At 42.5% G+C, this 20,836-nt stretch overlaps 1 protein-coding gene across 1 annotated transcript in view; it reads right to left on the reverse strand.

Annotated features, from left to right (window-relative positions):
* Positions 1-19,420, reverse strand: part of LOC126188521 (neprilysin-1-like) — a 335,381-nt gene extending 315,961 nt beyond the window's left edge. The window contains exons 1-2 of the mRNA XM_049930123.1: positions 19,385-19,420; positions 18,879-19,044 (exon numbers count right to left, since the gene is read on the reverse strand). Of these exons, the coding sequence (XP_049786080.1) occupies positions 18,879-19,044; positions 19,385-19,420 (202 nt within the window). The remainder of the gene's footprint in view (positions 1-18,878; positions 19,045-19,384) is intronic.
* Between the last annotated feature and the right edge of the window lie 1,416 nt (positions 19,421-20,836).

Consider the following 20,836-nt stretch of genomic DNA (forward strand, 5'->3'; position numbering starts at 1 on the left):
TTGGATCATTTCTTGAAAGTCGACGTCGTTCATTAACACAACACTTTCAAGTGAGCCTTACTAGAGATTGAACTTACTGCTTCGCACTCAAGGAGAAGGCGACATGACCAATTCGGCAGGCACAATCCCAGTAGTGTCGCTGTTTGCATGCCAACATTCCACCGCGCAGTTTCTGAAGCCGCCAGCACGACGCCCAGACGCATTCTTGTGGAACGTCACCCCCCTTCCCCCCCCCACCCCCACCCACCCACCCGCCACTAGAAGAGGGACTCACTCACCAACTTGCCTCGCAGACACAGGCGAGTGAACCGAACTTTGGCCTAAAGATATTCCAGGTAATATGCCGAGCGGTATTGGAATTCTAACTCGAAGATTTAATTATGAAATGAAATTAACTGAAGAAACATTACGGCTGAACCTCGTGGACACTCATGTACTGATAGAGAAAAAAAATTATACTGAAAAGGAAACACAGTCGTGTAAATTCGAATTTACTTTATAGAAATCTGTATTACAACGTGAGGTAGAGGACCACACCAGGCTCACCCCTCACAAAGTTATTGTGCATTAGTTAAAAAAAAAAGACTTACGTGGCGAAGCAGGAAGTGTGATATTAGAATGAGAGAGACTGATCGGAAACTATAAACTTGCTGCAAGTGAACAAATAAACTGTGATTCATTTTAGTGTCGCTTTATTAGTTCAGTACAATCATTAAAAATAGTTTCCTATCAGTATAGGATGCAATGCACAGGTTGGTTCAGATACACTGTTCAATTTAACTGTGGCCTTCTATTAACCAGCGCGTGTACCACATTCTGTATTCACGGTAAGCTGTTCTGAATTGATAATATGTCATGTAACGCACACTTTCATTTTTCCGATTGCCACGAACTTGATTGGGGTGGGGTGGGATCGGAGACATGTTACAAACTGGTGGCAAAACTGCACACTTGATCACGGCGCAGCCGCGCGTGACTAGCCGAGCGGTCTCAGGCGCTGCAGTCATGGACCGTGCGGCTGGTCCAGGCGGAGGTTCGAGTCCTCCCTAGGCCATGGGTGTGTATGTGTTTGTCCTTAGGATAATTTAGGTTAAGTAGTGTGTAAGCTTAGGGACTGATGACCTTAGCAGTTAAGTCCCATAAGATTTCACACACATTTGAACATTTGAACATCACGGCGCAACCCACCTTTATGTCGTAGCAAAAGCAGGTTCTGGATTTACCTTAGTAACTGTAGTTTGTGAGTGCGGCGTCTACTAGAAGAGTGGCAGCTACTGCCTTTGAAATTATGTAGATGTTCTTCTTACAAAGTCATGAAGATTTACTCTTTCAGCAGAAATTATTCCTCTTTTAACTGACTGTGTGTGATCTTCAGAATATAGGTCAACTGCCCTGAGCAGCTCGACCATCTAGCCCGCTTCCATCAGAGGACGGTGTGTGATCAGATTTGTATCGTCGGCAACATCCATCGACAATTTGGGATTCCATCCGCGGATTTACGGGGTTCTCTATGCACAAATGCGCGACTGCATTCCTGCTTGCACCTATACAATACCTTGATGTTAAATATGAGGGAGGCCGCAACCTGGCTCAGATAGTTTTAAAAATAGCTGTGTTTCCTTGCCATGGCGGGTTTCGGGATATTATGCCTGTCCTCAGATGGTTACACTTATTTCAGTACTATCGCGAGCAGCATGTCATCTGCTCCTGTAATTTGTTCTAGTCGACGACATTTTTTCCGGCTTTTGTCCATAAAAGGTTTTAGAAGGAAGCATGAAATATTTAAACAGCAGAGGTCACCTGTGACACAGGACCACTTCATTGTATTCTTCGCAACAACTGCCGCTTCACAACTGCATGTGCTAAATCCATACGGATGAAAAAGGAAAAAAACGTTGTTTATTAGAACAAGTTATAGTAGAAGACGAGATTGTGCTGAAAAGGCTGATGGTTTACTAAAGCTCTTTATTGGAAGTATTTTTCGCTGAAAGATGTTGGTTTTTCATTTGGCTACAATGTATCATTCAATCAATGGCAAGCACTGACAAGTACTTTTCTAGCAGGCTATACTCTTAATTTGCCATAGGAACAATATCTTACATTCGCAGCTAATTTTTCAACGTCTAGACGTTATTTGTCATTCATAGAAGACGGAAAAAAGCAAAATGTATTTAGGATAATTTATATCCGAGACAAACTGAAATAATCACTCCAGTAAATACGAAATAACACATAGTCATTAACCAGCGTGAAAACGAAAACTGCTGCCCTCGAGATCCAATGTCGAAATGTTGCGCAGCACTGTCGAGCCACGGTTTGTTAATACCACTCATTGGCAGTTTTGGGCGAGCCGTATTTCTGCGCTGTGTATATCCTGACTGAAGTACTATTATTTTGTATGCGGAAGCGTGCCAATTTCCGTTATCCGAAGCAGCACGTGGTAGCTAGGCCCATGCATATAAAAACGTCATATGCCGGCCGCAGTTTTCATCGCGAGGCGATAGAATCTCATCACTGGCGAGCGCCCGAGCGGGCTGTGAATTTGATAGGCCGCCGGCTGTTAATTAACGCCTCGACGGGACTTCACTTCATCCCGCGGATGGCGCGCTATGCACCCGCCAGCCACTGTGCGCACCAGGCTTTCTGGACTGCAGATTGCTGATTTGGCACCTCGTGTATTGAGCTGCAGGAGCGAATTAGATCATGGACTGACCGCTGTAATTGGAAGGTTGAGTGGGTAAGTATTGGGTTGTCGTTCGCTTTTCGTTACTGTGCAGTGACAAAGAATACCTGGGAACACATCTCCGCTCAGCACAGCTACGACAGATTGATTGCTGGCCGGTCTCCTTACACATTTCACACACAAAGGTCATGCACAATATAACTAAATTAGGCGAATTTATTTCCTGCGACATACACCATAATTGTCGACAATATATTGCCTTTTCTCTGGAAGATTGTAAATGTCATTCTTCCAAAACGCGAGGGTTTTCAAGTTAATCAACTCTTCGACGTTCAGCTTGCAGTCCTACAAGGAGGTGAGGCGTCAGCTATTAAGAAAATCCTGCAGAAAGCGGAATAGATAAACGTCGGAGGGGACAGCGTCTGGCGAATGTGGCCCATGTATAATGATGATGTTTGGTTTGTGGGGCGCTCAACTGCACAGTCTTCAGCGCTCGTACAGTCTCAATTTTTACACAGTCCAATTTTTTTACCCAATCATATCTAGCCACTGCCACGAGTGATGATGATGATGATGATGATGATGAAATGATGAGGACAACACAAACACGCAGTCTACGGGCAGAGAAAATCTCCAACAAGGCCGGGAATCGAACCCGGGACCCTGTGATCCAGAGACAGCAACGCTCGCCACTAGCCGGTGCGTGGAGTAACACATCCCACTCCCTAGAACACAGCTTTTTACGGATCACTACGGTCTGTGGTCTGGCGTTGTCGCGGTGAAAGCCGACATCGTGTCCCAAATTTTGTCGTTTCTCATCAATGTCTGCACTGAAACGATCCAACTGTGAACAGTATTTCTCGGAAGTTCGTAACACGGGAAGCCTTTGCAATCCCACCAGATGCTTACCAAATCTTTCTCGGATGCAGCCCTGTTTTAGGAGCCGGCAATGGCGGCTGCCCTGTTTAGCGCCCCTGTTTACTCTTCCGTAAGTTGATGTACACGATCCGCTTCTTATTTCCAATTACCAGCCGTTATTCTGATTGCGTCTCAATAAGGAGTCACAGACAGGCAACCGCTGAATTTAATCTGTTTCACTCAGTTCATGAGGAACCCATACTTCGCGAATATTTACGTAACACAGCCTTCCAAGTTCCTGGCTACAGTAGCAAGAATCACTTTGAGCTCCGATGCCAACAACCGTGTTGTCATTCGTGGATTGTTGACTATCATGTCTTTAAACCGTTCCATGTCCGTCCTGGACGACTGCTGTGGCCGAGCTTTTCTAGTCGTTTATCTGAAACCACGCGTCTGCTACGGTCGCAGGTTCGAATCTTGCCTCGGGCAGGGATGTGTGTGATGTCCTTAGGTTAGTTAGGTTTAAGTAGTTCTAAGTGTAGGGGGACTGATGACCTCAGACGTTAAGTCCCATAATGCTTAGAGTCATTTGTCCGTCCTGATCGAGATTTGTCTGTTAGGGAAAATTCCCAGCTCGATATCGCCTAAACTACTTTAGATATGCTCGAGCCGTTAGTGCGTCGTCCCCTTATGCAGCACAGTTTTTCTTACGGCATTTTGAGGCGGTTTTCGCCTTACGATAGTAAAAGAGCATAAGATGTCAGAAGTGTTCCTTCCTGATTTTCATCCCTTGTAAACACAAGTTCTCACCGTTCCATCCATCGCCAGTCACGAACACACACTGACGTTCCAATGTCAAGTCATGTTTTAGACGTTTACGTGGCAGGCACGGTTAGGCAACTGCTTTACGCTTGGGGCCACAGTGGGTGCAGGATTTCCAGGCGCTATAGATGGAGCACGTGAGCGAAACGAACGAACTTATGAGAAACCCATTATACAGGGTGGTCCATTGATAGTGACCGGGCCAAATATCTCACGAAATAAGTGTCAAACGAAAAAACTACAAAGAACGAAACCTGTCTAGCTTGAAGGGGAAAACCAGGTGACTCTATGGTTGGCCCGCTAGATGGCGCTTCCATAGGTCAAACTGATATCAACTGCTTTGTTTTTAAATAGGAACCCCCATTTTTTATTACATATACGTGTAGTACGTAAACAAATATGAATGTTTTAGTTGGACCACATTTCTCGCTTTGTGACAGATGCCGCTGTAATAGTCACAAACGTATAAGTACGTGGTATCACGTAACATTCCGCCAGTGCGGACGGAATTTGCTTCGTGATACATTACCCGTGTTAAAATGGACCATTTACCAATTGCGGAAAATGTCGATATCGTGTTGATGTATGGCTATTGTGATCAAAATGCAAAACGGGCGTGTGCTATGTATGCTGTTCGGTATCCTGGACGACATCATCCAAGTGTCGGGACCGTTCGCCGGATAGTTACGTTATTTAAGGAAACAGGAAGTGTTCAGCCACATGTGAAACGTCAACCACAACCTGCAACAAATGATGATGCCCAAGTAGGTGTTTTAGCCGCTGTCGCGGCTAATCCGCACATCAGTAGCAGACAAATTGCGCGAGAATGGGGAATCTCAAAAACGTCGGTGTTGAGAATGCTACAGCAACATCGATTGCACCCGTACCATATTTCTATATGGTTCAAATGGTTGAAATCGCTCTGAGCAGTTTTCGTCGATAATATTTCTGAAACAATTGTCTGCAGGTACTGTCCAGTCAAATTTGCACCTCATTTAATATCCATAATAATTATCAGTCGCTTTTGCGGTAGGATAAGTGTTAACAATGGAGAGAAAACTGAATTAATATTCATTGTGGTTAACGCTTAATGTCAAGCAATGTTCAAACCCGGTTTTCCTTCGTAATATCTGGCTGTGAACTGTATAAATAGAAGAAAGACGTACACAAAGTAATAAATATGTGCAATAATGAAAAGATTTACAGATAACCAACATAAACTCCTAAACCTGAATAGATAACATGAACTACAGTTCGCCGACCGAAGTGGCCGTGCGGTTAAAGGCGTTGCAGTCTGGAACCGCAAGACCGCTACGGTCGCAGGTTCGAATCCTGCCTCGGGCATGGATGTTTGTTATGTCCTTAGGTTAGTTAGGTTTAACTAGTTCTAAGTTCTAGGGGACTAATGACCTCAGCAGTTGAGTCCCATAGTGCTCAGAGCCATTTGAACCATTTTTTGAACTACAGTTCTTTAGAGGAGTTTTCTTCAGATGTGAACCGTGTAGAGTTGTTCATGAGAGGCAGTGCGTTGTTACCGATGGAGATGTACGAGACTGGTCCCTCCGAATGGCAACTGAGATGAACATTGGTGACTTCGACCTGGTTAAGCAGAGTCAAGATATCATACAGCGTAGGAACTCGCGAAACAACGAACTTTACTTCAAGTAAAAGTGTAGAGGAGACGCCATTATTTCATAGCTGGTGTGAACACGAAGTTTGCTGTTATCCCCACATCTAGTGAGACTAACGCTGATCAGTCATATTTCGTGAAAAAAATGCGAGAAAACCGCACTTTATCATTTCCAGGCGAGAAAAGACAAGGTCTGTTATGCAATCGGTTAATGCTGTGACACAGTCATACAGAACAGTGACAGTGATCAGTCTGATTGGATTACAGTTTCTGTAGATTTACATTGTCTTCAGGGACCTCAAGGAATTTTAGAGTAAAAAATAAAAAACTGACTGATAGTGGAAAAAATCTTATTATCATCAATGTATCAAATTTGGAAAAATGGAAAGAATAATTTTTAACATTTCATTATAAACATTGTATAAGCAGGTGCAGAAATTAGTTCATAGCTTTTGTTGGAGTCTTGGCCTGGACATAACGGTAGCGCTGTCTTTCAGGAGGATGAACAAGTTGATGTAATTGAGATTCCCTCCAGAACAACCAACATGTCCCTCGATATTGTCGTCTGTGGAAGGCATTTTTAAAGAAATTGTCTGGCAATATAATTTCCGATAGCTCCAGGTTATCTGAAGTTTATTAGGAGAACAATATTCTTAACTTTCAGTCGTTTGTGGATCATCAGTTTCCATTGGCAAATTTTACGAATTGCTTTAAACATGTTCGTTATGTAGTACTATAAGCAGAGCAACGCCCAGAACAATTTCTTACTCCATCGCACTTCTGTCTAAATAAAACTAATAATTACTGTGGGGTGCCTAAGAGCATTTATATTCTTCCGTCAGGTGTGCTCAGTGCAAGGAGAATTTGTGTTTTCCCCACTCAAATGACACTTCACTTTGTTGTGACGGCAGTGGGGGATAAAGAAGGAACTGTTTCATTGTTACTAAAATATACACTAGTGTTGAGAAAAAACAGAACACCTTGATCGGCTAGAGACAGGACATTCGTATTCACAGGACATGTACAGGATCAAGATCTCCATAGATATCGCGGCTAAACACCACCTACCGGTCAAATGTGCCTGCGGCTCTGGTTGCCGCTATAACCCGAAGGTAATGGATCAGCGTGACTTGAGCTGACGTGCACGATGCCTCGCAGACCTATGGGCGAACCATACCGTCAAATTAGTGAATCTGAAAGAGGTCACGTTATTGGGAGGCAAGAAGGCGATGCATCCATCCGGGAAACTGCTGCTGATGTGGGACGAAGTCTTTCGGCAGTGCAACAGGTCTGTTCAGACTGGTTCAAGGAAGGCCGTAGAACACGATGACATGGGTTAGGTCACACTGCCCAGACCACCCCCCACCCTCCCTTCCCCCTTCCCCCTTCCCCTCTCCCGACAAGATCGACACCTCATGCGAATGCTACTGCAGACAGATATGCTTCAAATGGCTCTGAGCACTATGGGACTTAACATCTGAGGTCTTCAGTCCCCTAGAACTTAAAACTACTTAAAGCTAACTAACCTAAGGACATCACACACAGCCTTGCCCGAGGCGCGATTCGAACCTTCGACCGTAGCAGTCACGCGATTCTGGACTGAAGCGCCTAGAACCGCTCGGCCACACTGGCTGGCCATATTTCTATGCACCAGAAATTGCATGGCGACGACTTTGAACGTCGTGTACAATTCTGCCACTGGGCACAAGAGAACTAACGGGACGATGACAGATTTTTTGCACGCGTTCTGTTTAGCGACGAAACGTCATTCGCCAACAGCGGTAACGTAAACCGGCATAATATACACTAATGGGCAACGGAAAATCCACGATGGCTGCGACAAGTGGAACATCAGCGACCTTTGCGGCGTAATGGGATGAAGGATAATTGGCCCACATTTCATCGATGTCAGTCTAAATGGTGCAATGTATACTGATTTCCTACGTAATGTTCTACCGATGTTACTACAAGATGCTTCACTGCATGACAGAATGGCGGTGTACTTCCAATATGATGGATGTCCGGCACATAGCTGGCATGCGGCTGAAGCGGTATTGAATAGCATATTTCATGACAGGTGGATTGGTCGTCGAAACACCATACCACGGCCCGCACGTTCACCGGATCTGACGTCCCCGGATTTCTTTCTGTGGGGGAAGTTGAAGGATATTTGCTATCGTGATCCACCGACTACGCCTGACAACATACGTCAGTGCATTGTCAATGCATGTGCGAACATTACGGAAGGCGAACTACTTTCTGTTGGGAGGAATGTTGTTACACGTAATGCCAAATGCATTGAGGTTGACGGACATCATTTTGAGCATTTATTGCATTGATGTGGTATTTACAGGTAATCATGCTGTAACAGCATGCTTTCTCAGAAATGATAAGTTCACAAAGGTACATGTATCACATTGGAATAACCGAAATAAAATGTTCAAACGTACCTACGTTCTGTATTTTAATTTAAAAAACCTACCTGTTACCAAGTGTTCGTCTAAAATTGTGGACCATATGTTTGTGACTATTACAGTGCCATCTATCACAAAGCGAAAAAAGTGGTCCAACTAAAACATTCATATTTCTTTACGTACTACACGAATATGTAATAAAAGATAGGTGTTCCTATTAAAAAAAACGCAATTTATATCTGTTTCACCTATGGCAGCGCCATCTAGTGGGCCAACCATAGCGCCATCTGGTTTCCCCCTTCAAGCTAGACAAGTTTGGTTCTTTGTAGTTTTTTCGTTTGACGCTTGTTTCGTCAGATATTTGGCCCGGTCACGATCAATGGACCACACTGTATAAAAAAGGACGATTAGGGGTTAATGTTGCATCGACGACTTGACAGAAAATAGGCGCTCTGAAGAATGTTGAAATAAACATCCTGGTTCATATTCGCTGTAACCTGAATAAAAATGGGACCTTGTGGTAATGCCGGCCGCTGTGGTCGAGCGGTTCTAGGCGCTTCAGTCCCAAAGCACGCGGCTGCTACAGTCGCAGGTTCGAATCCTGCCTCGGATACGGATGTGTGTGATGTCCCTAGGTTACTTAGGTTTAAGTAGTTCTAAGTTCCAGGGGACTGATGACCTCAGATGTTAAGTCCCATAGTGGTTAGAGCCATTTGAACCATTTTGTGGTAATAAATACATCCACAGAATCACCTATAGGCTGAACTGCACCATCCACACACTGCGGGCTAAACGCCTCATAAAACCACCGGAGAAATCGACTGCCTTGATCATTTCAAAAGGAGTAAAATCGTGACTCCTTGAGCCATCCCACATGCCTCCAGTCATCCTACAGTTCAGTTTCTGAGTTGTCTGGCCCGTTGAACATGCGTAGATTTACATTACGCTGTGAGCTTTTGGCAAGGTAACGGACAGCAAAGATCTTTTGCAGTCATTTCCGGTTCCTGTCGTTTAGAATATTTTCACGATCACTGTTCTTACACCGTGTTACGTGGCTGCAAAGTGTGCATCATTCCTTGTAAACATGTTGCTCAATCCGCGTTGATGCAACAACAAATTAGACGACTTCATACGCGGTGTAGTCATTTTATCATGTCTCCACGTCGACTCTCCGCGTCGACCCATCCTACTGTGCCAATTCCACGCCACCAAATGGCACCACTTCATAACATAAATCATAAGTGGAGTTCCACATTATTGCCTGGTACCAGTTCTACACCAACTAAAGGGTTGCATAGCGATCAGTGTGTTCTTTTACAGGAGTGTCTAATGTTTTGTTTAGTGAGCTTATAAACTTGTGTTACATCAAGGTTAGGTATTAACAAACTATAAACCCCCTTAAATAGCTTTTGATACTGAATTATATTTGGGCACAGGCTACACAACTGAATATTTTAACAGGGCAATATCCATACTATTCTACGTATAACGTGTGATTAATGTATACATCATGAAAAATATTAACGCATTCAATAATAGTGTATAGCGAAAGAGAGCACGTAGTAAAATATTAAAGTTTGGGTCACCCACACAAATTTCGTGATAGGCTCACAAGTCAGATGACGCGCTTGGAGAGCAGATTCTTATCTTCACATAAAATATGTAATAATCTTAAAAACGTAAGCAGACTGTAATTTATGCTGCACTCTGTCCATATACTGCTGGCGCCGATAAATCCACTTAATCGTTTTTTTCCTGCGCATCTTCTTCCATCGGCAGGCGCAACCACCTCGTATCACTTGTTTATGTTGCCTTTCCATTTCCGTTAGTATATGGTTGCCACAAATTTTACTAATACAGAAAACTCCCGATTAAGATACTGCCGTATTATCCGCGCATAGTTTAGCGAGTGCTGAAAACAAAAAAGTAACAATGCCTGAGGTATTATGTTACGAGCGGAAAGATGCTCCTATCGTAGCACAAAAAAGGCTAATATGCTACTGTTTAAAAGACTCTGGCTGGAAGGTGGAGTGCCAGCTGCCTCATTCTACCTTCCTCAACGTCTTTAAAAATGTGTGTACTTTACTATAATTACAGTAAGATAATTCTTCCGTACGCTATACAAATGGTCCCTAGCCCAAGCGTTATCCAAAACACTTGACACAACTTGTCCATCACTAATGGAATCTCAGGTATGAGTCCAGTTTTCATGCAATGTGCTTCGCGGCAAATTGGTAACGCATGCTATCCCACGCGTTTATGTTATAAACAGAAGGAATATTTTTATTTACAACCTATTTTATCCTGTCTATATGTCTATGTTACTCTCTAGGGAGTAAATGTCGACAATTTCTAAATCAATTTAAACTGACTGTAAAATAACATGGTACGGTACCTTTCAAAATTCTTTGCTTGTGTTAAAACAACAACAGCAGCTCGTCTGTGGAAGAAAATTGCAACACTTTCCACTGTAGTTACAGCTGTGCAGATTGTGATACCGCTATTTGTCTGGCCGATCTTTCGTAACAGATTTCTACCCACAAAGACGCAGATGACGACAGGGACCCCTATGAGACGGTACTTCTGTAGCTAAGGAGAAGAAAAGAGGGAACACGAGGCGATCGAGAAATCTTTTATCCCGCACAGCGACACAATGAGGCGTTGATTTGTTATCGACGTAGGACAGAATTCTTTGGCTATAGCACTGTTTTGACTCTCCGGAAAATGAGAACGTTCACGAGGAAAAAAGTGAATGAAAAACAGAAACAAAAAAAGGTGATTACGTCACAAAAGTGAACTGAAATAAGTGATACGAAATAAACTGTCTTCTTCTTCAGTTGCAGCCTCTGTAAGACTACGGACAGCAGCTTCACAGACTGGTTTATTCCTCTCTTCTCAGGACCTCATCGTTTCTCTTGGTCTCTCATGCTCTTTTTCCGAGCTCTTCGCCGTCTCCTTCTCTTGTCTGGTCTGTTGTAGACGGACTCTGATATATTGGTCTCCTTTACATTCTCCTTCCCTTCGACCTTGATACTCAGTTACAATCAATCGCTCCCTATTTCGAAAACCGACTTGATTCCCACCTTTCCTCTTAACCTCTCCGTTGTTTCCTATACTTTTTTGTCTTACTATCCATTTTCATACTGAGTGCTTGACCCATGATAATTCCTCTTTCAGTCAGATTTCTTTTGATATTTTCCTCCTCCTTTGGTACGCCTCTCTCTAGGATTTCGCACACATTTCTCATCTCATCTTCTAGCGCCCAGTATTTCCTCAGTATTTTCCTCTCTCCTTTCTCCAGTTGCAAACTAGTTTGCAATTTCCGACGAGGACCGCGTTAATAATAAGTCTTCCTTGAAATGTGACGTGTAGCGTATTTTGAAATACGTTAAACAGCAGTTTCCGATAAAAACACCAGTTCTTTGACTATCAGTGATTTTGGTTATCCGTGCAGTAACGCGTCCACATTAACCAACCCCGACCTCAGTTCGAGCTGAAATAGAAAATTCTTAACACTTAGCGTGTAGCTGACGTAATATCACGCCCCTTACGGGAAATGAGAATGTGCAGCGGACGTAATATTACGTCACGCCAGTTATGACGATTTTCCGCAGTTAACAAAGAATTTTTACCGTTCCGAAAATCATCTGTGATTTGTGCAGGCTTTGTAGATGACAGTAGCGGTGTCACTAGAGCAATTCATCGTTCTTGAAACTTTTGTTACTGCCTCATTCTTCGCAAGCATTAGGTGACGTTAGGGTTCTACATCTACATACATACTCCGCAATCCACCATACGGTGCGTGGCGGAGGGTACCTCGTACCACAACTAGCATCTTCTCTCCCTGTTCCACTCCCAAACAGAACGAGGGAAAAATGACTGCCTATATGCCTCTGTACGAGCCCTAAACTCTCTTATCTTATCTTTGTGGTCTTTCCGCGAAATGTAAGTTGGCGGCAGTAAAATTGTACTGCAGTCAGACACAAGTGCTGGTTCTCTAAATTTCCTCAGTAGCGAATCACGAAAAGAACGCCTCCTTTCCTCTAGAGACTCCCACCCGAGTTCCTGAAGCATTTCCGTAACACTCGCGTGATGATCAAATCTATCAGTAACTAATCTAGCAGCCCGCCTCTGAATTGCTTCTATGTCCTCCCTCAATCCGACCTGATAGGGATCCCAAACGCACGATCTGTACTCAAGAATAGGTCGTATTAGTGTTTTATTAGCAGTCTCCTTTACAGATGAACCACATCTTCCCAAAACTCTACCAATGAACCGAAGACGACTATTCGCCTTCCACACAATTGCCATTACATGCTTGTCCCACTTCATATCGCTCTGCAATGTTACGCCCAAATATTTAATCGACGTGACTGTGTCAAGCGCTACACTACTAATGGAGTATTCAAACATTACAGGATTCTTTTTCCTATTCATCTGCATTAATTTACATTTATCTATATTTAGAGTTAGCTACCATTCTTTACACCAATCACAAATCCTGTCCAAGTCATCTTGTATCCTCCTACAGTCACTCAACGACAACACCTACCCGTACACCACAGCATCATCAGCAAACAGCCGCACATTGCTATCCACCCCATCCAAAAGATCATTTATGTAGAAAGAAAACAACAGCGGACCTACCACACTTCCCTGGGGCACTCAAGATGACACCCTCACCTCCGATGAACACTCACCATCGAGGACAACGTACTGGGTTCTATTACTTAAGAAGTCTTCGAGCCACTTACATACATGGGAACCACTCCCATATGACCGTACCTTAGTTAGGAGTCTGCAGTGGGGCACCGAGTCAAACGCTTTCCGGAAGTCAAGGAATATGGCATCCGTCTGATACCCTTCATCCATGGTTCGCAAGATATCATGTGAAAAAAGGGCGAGTTGCGTTTCGCAGGAACGATGCTTTCTAAAGCCGTGCTGATGCATGGACTGCTGCAACTTCTCTGTCTCAAGGAAATTCATTATATTCGAAATGAGAATATGTTCGAGAATCCTGCAACAAACCGATGTTAAGGATATTGGTCTGTAATTTTGAGGATCCGTCCTTCTACCCTTCTTATATACAGGCGTCACCTGCGCTTTTTTCCAGTCGCTCGGGACTTTACGTTGGGCAAGAGATTCGCGATAAATGCAAGCTAAGTAAGGAGCCAATGCAGTAGAGTACTCTCTGTAAAACCGAATTGGAATCCCATCAGGACCTGGCGATTTATTTATTTTCAACGCATTCAGCTGCTTCACAACTCCAGGGATGTCTATCACTATGTCCTCCATAAGGGAATCCGTTCTCTGTTTCGTGGGCTTTGTGTGTTTTTCTGTTGATTTATTTTTCTCAAAATATGTAGTAAGGTGGAGAAACGTTTAGAGAAAATGATTTATAAAGACCTTGACGAGTCTACAGATGATGATGACGAGTGTTTGTTGACGATTCATATTACACGTCATCTGGAAATTGTAGTACTTCTATACTTTCTTTGAAGATGAGTTCCTGCATTCTTTTATCAATTTTCACGGATTGTGTTGTCATGAAGAATTCTCCTTCAGGTACATCAGGAAATGAATGTGAGTATAAGAGTCCACTGAATGCCGTGTTGGGCTGTGTAGCTCTCCATGCTACAATTTGCATCACACTGCACTCTAATGTCAATACTAAATTATGCTTTCATCTTGTGTTTTGTACGTTTCTTCAGATGTAAATTGCTTGTAAAAGAGACATAAACAGAATGACCACGTGTTTGCTTACATATCTGAATACAAGAGTTCCTTCTCATGTTTTCTGTGATGGTTAATGTTTAAACTGAAGTTTTATCTGCATACTCAAACTTTCACACTAGGAACACCAAAATACGAGTTGTTACCAGGGGATTTTTTATGTGGGGATACATAAGCGACAGAGTCTTTGTCCAGCCTATGGCAGTTATTCTTAGAGAGCTGAGAAATATCCAACTGTTGAAGCTGTTGATTCGATAAACAGCGACCTGTTCATTTATATGTGGAATGAAAAGGACTACCGTTTCGATGCTTCTCGAGCAACAAATGGTGCTCATGTCGAATTTACGGTACTGTGTCTTTGCGAACATAAAACTTTGAAGCTTCTTCTATGCAGTGACACACATAATGTGTTTCTATCTTTCAAGTTTGTCTATAATAAACAAATAAAATTCGTTCTTTATTTTTGAATCACTCTGTACCGGTATGTATGCCCCCAGTTCAATCGGAAGCTTGAATTTTTAGTATATTGTTGACATTCGAAAAGGTTGTACTTGTTTTGGAGTGCTTGGTGAACTTTTACTTTCGAAGATGATAGAGCAAAGAATTTGCAATAAATTTTGCTTAAAATATGGAATAAAGCGGAGCACTGCATTCGAAATGTTGGCTGTGGCTTATGGCAAACCCACTATGAATAAGAAAACAGTTCACGAGTGGTGTAAACGTTTCAAAGAGGGTCGAGAAGACTCTGAAGAAGACGACGCCACTGGACGCCCTAAGACTTTAGTTACTGATGACAATGTGGAAGAAGTAAAGAACATTGTTCTGGAAACTCGCCGATTCACCATCAGATAGGTTGCTGGTAATGTCGGCATATCTTTTGGCTCATGCCAAGAAATTTTTTCGGATGTTTTGGGCATGAAACGTGTAGAAGCAAAGCTTTTTCCGAAACTGTTTAATGTCGACCAAAAATGACGTTGTGCAGAGATTTCTCAGAAATTGCTGAATGAAGACAACAACGATCCAGAATTTCTAAAGAAGATTATAACACATGAAGAAACAAGAGTATCTGGGTATTACGTTGCATCCTAGACCCAAATGTCTCAATGGAAACTGCCTGAAGAGCCAAAATCGAAGAAAATTCGACAAGTTCGATCATATGTTACGATTCTTATCACTGTTTTTTTTTTCGATTACAGTTGGATGGTGCATAATGTGTTCCTGCCGCCTGATCGTACGGATAGTAAGGAATACGAGCTGGAGGTTATGCGCAGTTTGCGTGAAGCAGTCTCAAGAAAACAAACAGAATTGTGGCAAAACCACTCGTGAGAAGTGCATCACGACAATGCTCCCGCTCAGACCACAATGCTTGTTCCTGGTTTTTGGCAAAAAAACAAAACCGTTATGTTACCTCAGCCACCTTTTTTACCTGACATGGCCCCCTACGACTTCTTTCTACTACGGGGGCTGAAGAGAAAGGAAAGGACGCCGTTCCGCTACCATTGACGAGATAAAAGCAGGATCGCTGAAGGAGCTGACCACCATAACGAGTTCCAGAAGAGCTTCCAAGATTGGAAAAAGCACTGTCACAGGTGTGTCATATCTGAGGAAGTTTACTTTGAGGGGGACAAAGTTGTTGTTAATGAATAAATAAGATTCTTTAAGAGAAACAACAATTCCCGTTACTTTTTGGTCAGACCTCAAATACGAAGCTTGTTTCCAAAAGGTACCGTATCCAAAAGGGCAAAGATTTGGGTAGAGCAGAAAAATTCCCTGTAACCCCAATAGTTCTCCTATGCAAACAATAGTTGATATTTAGTTTGTGTGGGCCTCACTCATACACCGTTTAGAAAAATTTGAGGTATTCCTCATTATTATCGTACAGTTTTTAGGAATTTAATTTTCGATTTGGTACATTTTGTCATAAAAATTATTTTTAAAGTATATAAATTATAGTTCATGAACAAATAACCTTCAATACAGATATATTTTGTTACATTTATTGCAAATGACTTCAGAGGACATGTTTAGCAATCAAAAATTTAGAAAATAACTTGTCTTTGTCTAACGTAGAGCATAACTTGGCATGTATTAATTCTCTTCTGGACGTTCTAGAACGGGATTTAATTCAATTCATACATAATTATTTTTTGGGTTTTTAAGAGATACTATTACACATATAGAAACTAATTTTTTCTAGTATTACTGAGATTTGGTTTAAAACATCGTTCATCATAAAGAACGTCTATGTTTTAGTCTCCATTCTCATTAGCTACTCGCACATCATTATCCTGTACCGCAGTTTTACAGAAAGGTGTTTGGTTCAATTCGAAGCCCATTTTAGAAAGTGGGAATAGCAATCATATTTCTTTGTCTGCTGTACACGACGACTATTTGATAAAACTTTTACTTGAGGCAAAATACGATCTTACATTACCACACTTCTGGTCATTTTGTGTTTGCGCACAGGTATCATTGCATTTGCAGGATGGAGACCAACCAGTGATGATGTATGATGAATACTGAGAGGTTTAGACTAATTTTGAAGGTTTTTGACTTTGGAACATATTTGACTGAGTTCTTGCAAGCTGGCCCAGATAAAAACTCAATTCAGGGAGCGAAGTATTCCCTATGTCTCAAATACACTGTTATATTCCTCTGGGAGTGTTACAGTTTCAAGTTTTCGGAATTTTTTCTACTGTACCAGAAGACAAATTTCAGGCAGGTACAGGAAAGACTCATTCAATCTGAAATCCATATTGTGAAGCAAGCACACACAAGGGAAATAAAATACAATTATATTTGTTTTCAGATGCACAACTGTCACAAAACAATCGCAGTATGGTTTTAAGACTGACTTGAAAAACCAACATGCCACAGACGTGAAATAACTTTCTTTGGATCCCTACCATCTTCACTCTCAAGCCACCTACAAAAATGTTTATTGTTTGGTGAACCAATTTTGCTCATGAATAATTATTCCCAACACATGATACCATAATTGGCCTAAATAATACAACCTATTAATTTGCGACTTTGGAAAAGACTGATTCTGCATTAGTTCAAACTTCACTTGTTGGTTGGTTGGGGGGAGGAGACCAAATACCGAGGTCATCGGTCCCATCAGATTAGGGAAGGACGGGGAAGGAATTCGGCCGTGCCCTTTCAAAGGAACCACCCGAACTCACGAAAAATCTAAATCAGAATGACCGGACGCTGGTTTAAACCGTCGTCCTCTCATATGCGAGTCCAGTCAACATCGACTCAAAGGAAGGCCTCGGCGCTTGTTGGTGACGTCACGTCAGCTAGGCACGGCGAACGCCAGCTCTGTTGCAGGCAGAAACGCCTGGGCGTGCTTATCACTATAAATCTCTTATTTTTGGACAAAATGTTTGGTATTGTTTTGGATTCTGCAGTTTTATTTAGATGAAAGATTTTCTTAGTATCGCAAAGCTACAAATGAAGATCATAGTTCTGTATTACTGAACTCTCTTTTGGAAATTGTAGTTCATATACCTGCAAATAATTTCGAAAATAATGACTGAAGTTGAACACTAATTCAATTGTATTAGCGCTCATAACTTCGAATTTACACATCGTACTATTATTTTCAGTGGAAATCTTTGCTAAAACATGACTTGTCACAACACAGGTAACTGTATGATCTTTACTCTGAAAAGCAGTCTTTGCCTACATGCAGGTCAAATAAATCGTTCCTTCGAGTAAATAATAAATAATGTAGAAAACGCGATTTCGTCTATTCAATTGTGAATACTAGTTGCTGAACTTCATTTACTACGTAAGACTGACGACACAAAACCAGTAGTGGTGCCTGGGTACAATATCGTACAGGTCTTCAAAAGGTATAAATAAAGAATAAAGAACTATAAAAACTGAAAACATGGAACACTATCGGATTTACTTACTTTGGAATATTTGGTTGGTGAAAATGCATCCCTGTGAATGGCGGCAATCCACTTGCGACGAAGGTCTTCGTCGTTAGGAAACGAAAACACTTGGACCTTAGGTCCATTTGGACAACTCTCACTATAAATGCCGTAGTCTAAAAAACACAATAAGTAACACAAAAGGAACGGTACTGCAAAACCGACACTACGATCATACGCCATGTGAAATTCCTAGGCGTTGTGACGTCACTAACGACTGGTGACGTAGTGCCAGCGCCTTCTATAGAGTCGGTGTTGGTCCAGTGCGCTAACTACTGCGCCACCTGGTTCGGTGTCCAATGTTCACTGTTACACTGCAATTTGACGTCACAATACGCAGTCAGATCAGTGCAAGAGAGTTGATACGTTAAACTTCAAAGGGATTTGCTGTGTTTGGCGTAAAATGCTGGGTCAGACGACCTCTGTATAAGAGATTCGATAGTTATTGCAAGAAAATATTTACTTGTTAAGAGACACCAAGCTATTAGGTAGGTCCTGCCAACTATAAATCATTTCTTAGAGTTTTTGGGCTTAGTACCTGCTGGAAACAAGCTTCACATACATATTTAAAGTAGAAAGTCTAATAAACCTGAAAATGTTTCGAATTCCCTACTACATGTTTGTACACACGAATTATAAACTTCATAAACTGATATTTTAGACCGATGACCTCGCTGTCTGGTCTCCTTCCCCAACCAACCGAGCAACCTGATATTTTAGCCAGTCGACAGGCAATGGCAGCTGCTTACGAGAGCAGCACCTCAGGTGTTAAGTGAGAGCATGCGGCCACTCACGTTGGATCTGGGCGTCGACTCGGCGCTGGATGGCGGCGAAGCTGAGCGGCGGCGGGGCGCTGTTGGAGGCGGCGCCGCAGGCGAAGCCGTAGAAGTCGGCGCAGGGGTCGGCGCGCCAGTCGACCGCGGCGAGCAGGCTGGAGGCGGCGTGCCGGCACGCCAGCGTCTCGCACACGCCGCCCCCGCCGCCCCCGCCGTCCAACCGGCCGCGGCCCGCGCCGCTGCAGCCCTCCTCCTCCTGCACACACACGCACACACACGTGACACTTTGCAGCGCAGTCTGCTGCTTCTCTCCGTAAAAAGTCAGTTACGATACTAAATACAGGGCGAATCCGGACTGCGCTAACAAATTATAAATGACCATACACGAACAGATTTCCGTGACGGGCCGTGGATATTTCGGGCGGTGTCTTGAATCGCTGCGATCCCCGCCCGTGCTTTAGTGCAATACGACCTTCAACCGCAGCTCTCGGTAACGACCATCCGGCCTCTCAGCATATACACACACGGGAGGGTTTCTGCGACACACTGCGTTCTACCATATTAGTGAGTTTTCGGCGACGCGCTACTCCAGCGGAACGGCGCGCTCACGACAACTACCCCACAGCTTTTCTCACACGACATCAAAGAAACTGTTGAGTAAGAAAAATTGATTTTTACGTCAGGTACAGCTTCATGATAAATTCCCTGTCATTTCGCTAATGGTTGTACGGATCGCTATGAACTTGTGTTTGGTTTATATTAGACATTATATTGTGGATATGAAATTTAGCTAATAAAGTGAATTTTTCTTTAGACTTGAGAGGAGCCCTCTATGTACCACCGATCTCGAGAAAATTGATGTTATGTATCACACTCTTTTGCGATGGCGCGCACCAGCAATAAAGCTAGAATTAAATACTCATAACACACTTCCTACATCAAAAAACAGTGTGAGATATCGGAATGAGATTTTGGTAAATGATTGCACGCAAAGAAAAAGAGTATTTCGCCTATGATAAACAATTGGAGCTTTCTCGTCTACCGCGATTGCGAGTAATTGCAGACTTCTGTAACAGAATGAGGTAATTTTTTTAAGAGTCATCGGTATATGATGAAATGAGAATTAAGGTGACTTTGCAACAACATATCTGAAGAAATTACACATTCACATTTATACCGCGAATGTGTTCTTTCATAAGCTTTTGACCTAGTTTGCCCCCAGTTCGTCGTTTAATAAACGACTGTTTCAGGATTGTGTCGCATTTGCAACTTCATTAGGATTTTATAAAGGTGACAGTGTATGAATTCCACTCTGTTCTGACAAAAGAGGTAAATTTTAACATGGCAACAAGAGGAATATAGGTCATATTCGACCAGGTGAATGAATGTTTTTCCTGTTACAGGAAGTTTTAATCGTTGTTAGTCTAGTACACGAGGTGGACCAATGACCACATTGAAAAACTTATAGAACTGTACTGTGAAATATCTCGTTTTGGAAAACTGACGTGAACATTATACAAACAAGAAAGTAAAAATTGAGACATACAATGAGATGGTTCAAACGTTTGTAGACAGTGGAGCAAAGTCTTATAAAAACTAACAACATTTCCAGACGAGGAAACACCTCAGAAATATGCGAGCAGGAAGCTTTTCTTGATGTGAGCGAAAGTAGGACATAATTTATTGTAAGCAACATCAACACCTTTTGCAACAATCTGTTTTTAGTTGCTGGTAGCAGGTCAGGCTGTAAATATGTTTCATTGCAGAACACTGCTGATGCTCTATTTCAAAAGGTCGAAACGGTTTGTTCAGAAAAATTAGCATTTCCTTGTAAATGTAGAGAGGCATTTAAAATACCACCAATAATTTATCAAATAATCTCATAAAGTTGTAGGTTTCTTGAAGGAACCGTAAAACAGACGAAGAGGGGGGAGGGGGGGGATGAGCTGTATATAACTGTGTTGTCTGTTATTTAA

Source organism: Schistocerca cancellata, chromosome 5 (assembly GCF_023864275.1).
Source record: "Schistocerca cancellata isolate TAMUIC-IGC-003103 chromosome 5, iqSchCanc2.1, whole genome shotgun sequence".
In the NCBI taxonomy this organism is placed as follows: Eukaryota; Metazoa; Arthropoda; class Insecta; order Orthoptera; family Acrididae; genus Schistocerca; species Schistocerca cancellata.